General features: G+C 39.8%; 3 protein-coding genes across 4 annotated transcripts in view; 1 reads left to right on the forward strand and 2 right to left on the reverse strand.

Annotated features, from left to right (window-relative positions):
• LOC117936846 (arylsulfatase G-like) overlaps window positions 1-4,770 on the reverse strand; it is a 15,563-nt gene extending 10,793 nt beyond the window's left edge. Inside the window, exon 1 of the mRNA XM_034860285.1 lies at window positions 4,618-4,770. The gene's annotated coding sequence lies outside the window, so the exon portion shown is untranslated. The remainder of the gene's footprint in view (window positions 1-4,617) is intronic.
• The window catches only part of LOC117936844 (monocarboxylate transporter 7-like), an 11,267-nt gene extending 1,694 nt beyond the window's left edge, over window positions 1-9,573 (forward strand). Inside the window, exons 1-7 of one of the 2 annotated variants that reach the window (XM_034860279.1) lie at window positions 4,158-4,241; window positions 4,642-4,817; window positions 4,917-5,157; window positions 5,247-5,390; window positions 5,567-5,695; window positions 6,388-7,383; window positions 7,607-8,722. In XM_034860279.1, coding sequence (XP_034716170.1) covers window positions 4,920-5,157; window positions 5,247-5,390; window positions 5,567-5,695; window positions 6,388-7,383; window positions 7,607-7,896 — 1,797 coding nt within the window. In that variant the 5' untranslated portion in view covers window positions 4,158-4,241; window positions 4,642-4,817; window positions 4,917-4,919 and the 3' untranslated portion in view covers window positions 7,897-8,722. Of the gene's footprint in view, window positions 1-4,157; window positions 4,242-4,641; window positions 4,818-4,916; window positions 5,158-5,246; window positions 5,391-5,566; window positions 5,696-6,387; window positions 7,384-7,606 lie in introns of those variants that run through there. The other variant, XM_034860280.1, reaches the window with a different exon arrangement.
• Window positions 1-9,667, reverse strand: part of slc38a10 (solute carrier family 38 member 10) — a 42,353-nt gene that overhangs the window by 1,132 nt on the left and 31,554 nt on the right. The window lies entirely within an intron of this gene.

Genomic DNA, 9,667 nt, shown 5'->3' on the forward strand with positions numbered 1-9,667 from the left:
GGCTTTGGATGAATCACGGAGCTCCGCATCGGAACTTTATTCCCCCGGTCTGCAGACTGCTCGCCGCAGATGGAGCTCAGCTTCCACACCGACTCGTGGTAGGACGCGTCCCTCCAGGCAGCGCACACTCGGGCTACTCTTTATTTAACCTAGCGTCATGAATTAAAATAATGTCCAGGATCTCCGGGGAAAGAAACGATATGCGTGTGTCTATTTCAAACACCAATGCAGGTTGATTGTGGCGACAACGCCGTCATGGTTAGTTTACCAAAACTCTACTGCCGAAGTTGCTGGCTAGCTACGCAACGTTAGCTATATCCGCTAGCATCCGTACAGGCTAACTATAGCCAGTTAGTTTTGTGTGTAACGTAACAAACACCCACCCATCTCGTAGGACCGATGCTTATTATTCCATTCAATACAATTATGGTAAAAAAGGTGCACTAATGCCACATGTATGATATTGACAACATGGACGCGTATATAGGCAACACCAGAGGCAGTCGTAATATTTACCTAGCAGGCTAGGCTAACGCTGTTGTGCTAACGTCCGGCGCCGTAACGTTAGCTAGCTATAAACGTGTGAAAAGCCGAACAACATCCCCCGTCTAAGCTGTGTTTCACTTTCACATCTGTGAGTTCTTGGTTACGTCCGTCTTTAAAAAATCTGCCCGCCTAACACGGACAAATTGTACCCACCTTCCTACCTAGCTAGCTAGCTATATCGGTATGCTAGCTATAGCTATCTATCTCTCTCTCTCTAAATATCAATACTGTCTATCTGTCTATATGTCTAGCTATATATATATAGTCTATCTATGTATATGTATGTACTATCTATAATCTGTTGCTGAACACTCTCTTTCTTACACTGTTGTCTTCTATCTCTCGTAACTCTCAATGGTTTCTCTAAGCTGGCTGGCCTATCGTCTCCCTTCCGTGACGTCATGCAATGCATTGTGGGAGAAAAGCAAACCACTGTAAAATATGACCTACTTTTTCTTGTTATTTTATGTTTTGTGATACTTTTTAATATCATATACAGTGGATAACAGTTTAAATGTTTATTAACAACAATCAATAAGTGCAAATTCGTTGGAAAATTAAACTTGCAACATGGGCTTTAATGTGCATAAAGAAGCCAAGAAAAGATGGAAAAATCTCCAAAAGGCATCAAATGACAGATTAGACATTTGTATACGCCACAAAAAGTTAGATTTTATTTCCATCATTTACACTTTCAAAATAACAGAACACAAAAATATGGCGTCTGCAAAAGTTTGGGCACCCTGCAGAGTTAATACCTTGTACTTCCCCCTTTGGCAAGTATCACAGCTTGGAAATGCTTCTTTTGGCGAGCCAAGAGTCTTTCAATTCTTGTTTGAGGTATCGTTGCCCATTCTTCCTTACAAAAGCCTTCCAGTTCTTTCTGTCACACACTGCTCTTTTAAGGCCTATCCATAGATTTTCCATCATGTTGAGGCCGGGAGATTGTGAAGGTCATGGCAAAACCTTCGGTTTACGCCTCTGGATGTAATCCACCGTGGATTTTGAGGTGTGTTTAGGATCATTATCCATGTGTAGAAGCCATTCTCTCTTTAACTTTAGCATCCAAAATTTGTTGAAATTATATTGAATCCATTTTTCCTTCTACTCGTGAATTGTTCCCTGTGCCACTGGCTGCAATATAACCCCAAAGCATGATTAATCACCCCCATGGTTAACAGCTGGACAGAAGCAGAGGTTCTTTTCATTTAATTCTGTTCCCTTTCTTCTCCAAACGTACCTTTACTCATTCCGGCCAAAAAGTTCTATTTTAACCTCATCGGTCCACAGAACTTGTTTCCACAATGCATCAGGCTTGTCTATATGTTCATTTGCAAAGTTCAAATGCAGATTTTTGTGGTGAGGACGTAGAAGAGGTTTTCTTCTGATGACTCTCCATGAAGACCATATCTGTACTAGTGTCTCTTTATAGTGGAATGGTGTACCACGACTCCAGTGTCTACCAGGTCTTTCTGGATGGATCGTGCAGTCTAACGTGGGTTTGAACTTGCTTTTCTCACAATCCTGCGAGTTGTTCTGTCTGATATTTTTCTTGGTCTTCCAGATCTTGCTTTAACTTCCACTGTTCCTGATGACTGCCATTTCTTAATCACATTCCAAACAGAGGGTATTGGCATCTGAAAACGCTTTGCAATCTTCTGATAGCCTTCTCCTGCTTTGTGAGCTATTTTCAGTTTCAGTTTTCTAGATACCTGCTTAGAAGAAGCCACGGTGCTGATTGTTGGGGCGAGGTCAGATGAGTCTGGGCATTTAAAACCTTAAGATTGACATCACCTGGTCTTTCCAGACGATGATTGAGAACAATCCATGACGCTGTCAGGTCTCAGCTTTCCAAAGGGGGCGGTGCATGCTAGAAACTCTGCAGGGTGCCATTTTTTTTGTTTTCTGTTATTCTGAATGTGTAAATGATAGAAATAAAATTAACTTTTTTGTGACATATTATACAAATGTCTTATCTGTCATTTGATGCCTTTTGGAGATTTTTCCATTTTTTTATTGGCTTCTTTATACACATTAATACAAATTTTTACCTGGGGTGCCCAAACTTTCAAGCCCCATTGTTTTTACGACATCCAAAAAAGAAAGAGTCCAAGTACGAATAGACAAGTCATGAGGTGTTTTTTTTTCAACGGGTTGCAATTGTTTTCTTGGCCGCTGTATGTCCAGCAAAAACACCACTGGTCCTTTGTTGACGTACTGCATTTGATTATACACGAGTAACTTGAGAAAGTGAATTGACCCACTGACTCTGAGTTTTTTTTGAAGGGAAAGTCAACTGTTGTGAGTAATGGAATAATCCTATTACAAAAGGTAAGAAAAAGTGTTCATGGATTCAAACTGGAGTATGCTGAGTTTAAAAAAAAGAATGTCTGCATTAAGACATTTTAAATGTGATGGTACACTAATTACTCACTTATAATACCATACTTAGGTAGGTTTGAGACACATGGGAAAGACTAAGCAGAATAAAACATGTTTCATGTACTTAGGCTTAGAAATTATGATGTATTGCCCCAAACAGTATTGCACATGGGAAAGAATAAAAACTAGTTTAAAGACAATGCATTTTTATGTCACCTGGTGTCATGCTATTAAAGGTGCCATGATCTTTACCTTTTGTTTAAAAGGTTTGATTTTATAACTTTAGAACAGCTTCTATATGGGACTAAGTTGCTTGTACAGCATATCATTATTTGGTCTATTCTTTAAAACACAAACAGACATTAGAAGAAGATAATGCTTTTGTATCCAGGTGTGCCAAAAAAGTAAAAGTGAAGAAGACAGTTTGTGTTACCGTGGAAACTTCTAAGCAAAAGGGCTGAAAGAGACAAAGTTGTGCAACATTTTGCTCCCATATGACTTAACATAACCCACCATGTTTACTAGAATCAGGGCCAAAAGGCAATTTTAATGTGTTTAATGTGTAAATTGTTGATTATAGGGTTTTGCATTAATCATTAATTAGACTCATGTCTTGTCCAAAGAGATGCTGAACTTTAACAAATGCTGGCTTGTCCTTGTCTAGCTGATTAGGATTTCTTTTATATTATGTCAAAGCTGTTAAAAAGGTGTGAATTTATAACTTTAGAACAGCTTCTATGAGGGACAAAGTTGCTTATACTTCATTATGTTGTCCATTCTTTAAAACACAAACAGACATTAGAATAAGATGATGCTTTGGTATTCAGGTGTGCCGAAAAAGTAAAAGTGAAGAAGACAGTTTGTGTTACCGTGGAAACTACTTAGCAAAAGGGTTGAAAGAGACAAATAAAGTTGTGCAACATTTTTCTCCCATATGACTTAACACAACCCACCATGTTTTGCCCAGATTTAGGGCCAAAAGGCCATTTTAATGTGTTGTAGATCATTGATTATAGGATTTTGCATTAATCATTAATTAGACCCATGTCTTGTGCAAAGAGATGCTGAACTTTAACTAATGCTGGCTTGTCCTTACCATCTTTGGTATCATCTACACTGTTTGTAGCTTACAGAAGCCTGCGTACTACACTGAAGAAAGGAGGGATGGCCCTATAGAATAATCATATCGGCATCATATTTACTACTTCACAGCTGGGCCAGTAGCTTTCAAATCAGTTAATTTTTTTAACAGAAGACTATGAGCAGGTTTGACATTATCCCCGAGCAGCATCTTAAAATACTTTAAGCGCAGAGTAAGTCAATCTTTTGCAAAACTTGAAGCTGACTTGTGCGACAGGCTGCCAGGACAGAGGCGCGCATAGCTGTTTACTTTTGATAGTTGTTCTTGTTGTTAGCTAACGTTAAACTCTACAGTTCTTCTACAGGCCAAACTGTTGCTTATAGGTTATAAATACCCCGTTTGTCTGTGTAAAATATGCATTTTTTTGGGTTCTTCAGGGAAAACAAAACTATTTTTGTTTAAAACGTTAGCTTCACTGGCTGTCGTTCAGTATGGTGAGGCAGCTATGCTAATGTAGGCTAATCCGCGTGCAGGGTGCGTTTGTGTTGCATTGGTCACCTCTGCAATACACGCACACTTCATATAGAGTAACAGCAAACGTTACTTACTTTGTTTCTTTCTTTTTTTTAAAGCAGTGGTAGGCACTTCACTTGTGGCGTCGCTGGGCAAAACTTCCATCATAATCTTTCAGCATATTGTAATTCAAGTGGTTTGAGAGAAAACTAGATTAATATTCGTTCCTATTGGCTGTTCTGCGCGTGCATTGCCCGTGCGACAAAGAAGTGAGAGGGGGGAGCTGCATGAAGAGGTCTCACTCTACTTCAAATTATTGAAATTTTTTGCATTCTACTTATTGCAGCTGCTGACCCACTGTGCCTTTCAATTAAACTGTCATTTCTCTCTACAGGTCATGGCACTGTGTGGATTAAAGGGTCCACGTTTCTTGGGGCCCAATGTGTACCCAGAAGCCCCTGATGGAGGCTGGGGATGGGTGGTGGCTGTGGCCTTCTTCTTGGTGGAGGTTTTCACTTATGGTACCATCAAGATATTTGGTATCTTTCTTCAGGATCTAATGGAGGAGTTTGGAGAGACCAACAGTCGGGTCTCCTGGATCATTTCCATCTGCGTGTTTGTCATGACCTTTAATGGTAAGTACAGCTGATAAGGTTATGTGGATGCAAAATACAGACTACTGAAATGACCATTAAGTTGGGAGTTGGTCTCCATGGGTCCTCAGGTCCTCTCTCCTCTGTGATGACTAACCGCTTTGGGTTCCAACTGGTTGTTATGATTGGGGGATTACTTATTGCCGCTGGGACCATTGCAACCAGCTTTACCAACTCCATCAATCAAATGTACATCACCTATGGATTAGTTGCAGGTACTGACTTGCTTTCTTTTTCCCTTGTCTCCCTATTTGAACATCACATACTGCATTCCTTGAATGTTTTTCTCCAGCAGCTTATCTAGCTGAATTACAGTCTTTACAGAATTATCCTTCGGGGATCAAGAAAGTGTTTCTGATTCCGATAAACTTGCATCTTTTGAACCGTGCAGGTCTGGGATACTGTCTGACCTTCCTGCCCACTGTGACCATCCTCTCCCAGTACTTCTCTCGCCGACGGTCTTTGGTCACAGCTGTGGCTTCCACTGGAGAGTCCCTGTCCATGTTTGCCCTAGCCCCAGGTGAGTGCAAAAGCTTCCACTGATGTGTTATGCACATTGGAGAAGACACGCGTTTGTAAAGGGTTTAGGAAAACCGTGTAATGAATGTGTTGTAATTTGTCAACGGAGTTTGCAACTCTTTAAGGTCGGGTGACATAAAAACCTTATGAAAGAGTACTAAATAAAGTGTGTAAAAAAAAGAGACTATCCTAAAGCATAAGTCTAATGTTATCTATTTTTATTATTGTTAGCATTTACCAAAAAAAGACTAAAACCAACAATCAACTGATCCTACAAACAAATGTGGTCAGTGCAGTTCTCCAAAAACGATTATAAACAAACACATCACCAGCCGCACTCACGCTGACATGTTTCTTTCTTAATTCCTTATAATGCTCGCCTAGCTGCTAGCATGGCACGCCCTTACACTCTGCTTACCTAGCTAATGCACATACTACTCCCAACAAAGATGGAATAGAAGTGTGATCCCTCACTCTGTGGCTAAAAGAGAGAGCTCAACACACAGGGTGAAAAGAGGAGCTGCAGCAATGTCCAGTACAACGAAAATATGGTGTTTTTAAAAAATTAAACCATGTAAACCTATTCTGTTAGAACCTCTAAATACATTTATGATAATACCTAAAAAAAAAACAAGCATAAATTGAGCACTTTAAAATATCAATACGGACTAAATACCTCCTTTTGTCATTCAGCTTTTTCTGCATTAAGAGACCATATTGGCTGGCGACATACCATGGCAGTGATAGGAGCTCTGCAAAGCACCATCATCATCTGTGGTACTCTGCTTCGGCCAATCATTATCAAACCCAGAGCGACCCCTGAGACAGAGACTGACGGATCGTCCCAAAAGGAACTGGAAGCTCTCAGTACACCAGAGAATGTAGAAGGCACAAATCCAGAGGACTCTATAATAAACAATACCTCATATGCACAAAATACCTCCCACAGTCTGGACAATGAGCTAAGCAGAGGCTCTGTGAGCACGGGAGACTCTGGTGTCCAGTCTCTAAAGGACACAGACAACATCAGCTCAGAGGAGAAGACTTTACTGCACAAAGAAGCAGGGAAATCTGTGGAAAACAGTATGGCAGAGGTTATAGAAACTGAAACCGGGGATAAAAGGAATGGAAATACAGAGAAACAAGTGATAAATGAGGATGAGGAAATGAAATTAGGTGATCAAAAGCCATCCACGAAGAACTCAAAACTTCTAGACTTCTCTATCCTCAGAGAGTGCAACTTCATTCTCTATTCTCTGTTCGGACTGTTTGCCACGCTCGGTTTCTTCGCCCCTCAACTCTACATCATCGAGCTGAGTGTGAGTCGAGGTGTGGAGCGGGACCGCGCCACCTACATGCTCTCCACCATGGCTGTGGCTGAAATCCTTGGCCGATTTTGCATTGGGTGGATCCTGAACCGGGAGCAGTTCAGGAAGAAGAAGCTGCTGGTGCTTCTGGCATGTGTGATTGCAATGACTGCTGATCTGGTTGGATTTACTTTGGTCACGGAGTTCTACGGGCTAGCTGTGTGCTGCACATTGTATGGGTTCTTCATGGGAACCCTAGCATGTACCCACATCCCCATGCTGGCGGAGGATGACGTGGTGGGCATAGAGAGGATGTCTTCAGCTGCTGGTGTCTATGTGTTCATACAGAGCTTTGCTGGGCTGGCTGGACCCCCACTTGGAGGTAAGGGTTAGTTTTTAGTGGAACATTTATTCTAAATACTGGCTATGGTTTCCGTTTACTACGGCTTTGTAGAGAACCCTGATCACATTGGCACCATCAGGTTTATTTTCTCAGCCTCAGAAGACATTATACAACTTTCCACATGCTGAGTTATAGTCATGACAAGTTATTTGTTGGGGTGGCCCTTTTTTAATGCTTCCTTTTAATTCTCCTCTATCCCCAGGTGTGCTGGTGGATGTGACTGAGAACTATGGATCAGCCTTCTACTCCTGTGCAGTCGGCATGGGCGTTAGTGCATTGTTCTTGGGTTTGGTGAAACCTGCTAAGAAAGGATTACTGTGTAGGAAGAAGGACTATAAACTCCCTGAAGGCGAACATAAAAGAGAAGGGGACTCCGAGGAACGGACTACAGTGCATAAACCGGACGAAAGAACTGACCGTTCTTTGGACTGCTCTGAAGTGGACGACCTGGCAGAGACCACAAGAGATGTGCAGGTTATACGTTTTGCTTGATCTGATGAAAATGATCTGAAAGTGTTAAGCAATATTAGGGTAAAATGCTGAAGACTACAGCTGGCAAGATTAATACAAGGAAACTGAACATTAATGCAATAAAGAGAAAGACCAAAAATGTTTATGATCTGCCATTGTAGATCTGTCCTCTGAGACCAATCTTTAGAACTTTTACATCACAGTATTTATGTAGCAATTGTGCCTCGCATACCTAAAGTATCAAACTGTTTTTTTTTCTAGAGTCGAAAGGTAGGCCTATACTATGAAATGAGCTTTAAGTGAGTGAAGCTTTTGATGTAGTCTTGCCTTAATGGACAATAGTGTGTGATAAAGTATGGACATGTTGAAAATGGACCACAAGTGATGCAGCGTTAATAGAGGTGCCTTGGTTTTAAATATTTCAGAAACACGACTTATTGTTACACTGACACTTGATGAACTAATTACCTGCTGGCAATCAATGTACCATAATTAATAGCCAGAACAACTGTGATGCAAATTTAGCTGCAAGAACAATAATTTGCACAGATTCTGTAACACATGTTATAGAAAATACATAAAGCTCAGGAGATGTGATTAAAAGTGTTTCTTTTTTTAAACAAAATGTCACCGAGCTGACTATTGCACTACGTGATATGAGATACCACACTCAAATCTATTTTTGTAAAGAAAATGTGTTAAATCACAATAAAGCAACATAGTGATTTGAACCACTCAATAATGTTTATGCGTTTTATTTATGTAAACTCCAACCTTAAACCAACTCATTCAACTATTTTTGTAGTTATCACATAATTATGGCAAATGTTTTAATACACTTTCACATTACAAATATTGTGTGTACATATTGCATCTTTAATTTAGATTTAAAACATACTTACCTGTACTCAGCATTCATTCTGCCTTATTAAGTAATCAAACAGTAGCAGAAATGTTAAGCACATCTTTTTAAATCTTATCTTAAATAGGTCAGAGCTGTTTGGTTTCTTTCCTGAATATATCCTGATTTATGGACAACTACTATAGTTCATATTTTTCCACCAGCATGTCCAGACACCTGCAGTAGGTTTTGGAAAGTGGAACCCATCCTGACATGCAGAGGCCTCCTCTGGTCTGGATGTTTGACTCTGATCCCCCTCCATCCAGATCAGTAAGGTCTGTTGACCACAGAGCACAAAGACATAACATAAATATACAATATCTGATCGTGTCTGTGCATTAATCTGTAATCAGATCTTTTACTAAGGCTTCCTCATGGGTGAAAAATGTCTTAAATTACTTAAAATCTGTAAGTCTTTCTTTGTTATATTGAAGAGCAGCTCCTTTTAATACATGTCATCTACCTTTAAATATTTCCAATTTGTGTCAATCATTCTTACATAATTGGCTTTAGGTTTGACTAAAACATGATGATTCAGAAAAGAAAAAAAGCTTTCTTGTAAACACCACAACAAATTATTTCAGTGTAATGAAGTTACCATATTAATAAGTACTGGTAATGTTCAAAACTAAATAAATGAGAAAAACATGCTGGAATTGAAATATACTTAATTATGGTTAAAAATCATCTTGTCATTGTGAATGAATGTCATGAAGGTGCTGTCTTAATCAGGACGTCTATGCTGTTCTCATCTAAACACCAGAGCAATACTGTACTGTATGTGACTGTCTACTGTAAAAAGAAATTCAAATGATGGAATTGGGTTTATCGTCACAATCTGTTTCTATTAAAAGTGTTTATCTTTTTCACCTTGTATCTCAGCTATGTTGA

The sequence above is a fragment of the Etheostoma cragini genome, chromosome 21, assembly GCF_013103735.1.
Source record: "Etheostoma cragini isolate CJK2018 chromosome 21, CSU_Ecrag_1.0, whole genome shotgun sequence".
Lineage (NCBI taxonomy): Eukaryota > Metazoa > Chordata > Actinopteri > Perciformes > Percidae > Etheostoma > Etheostoma cragini.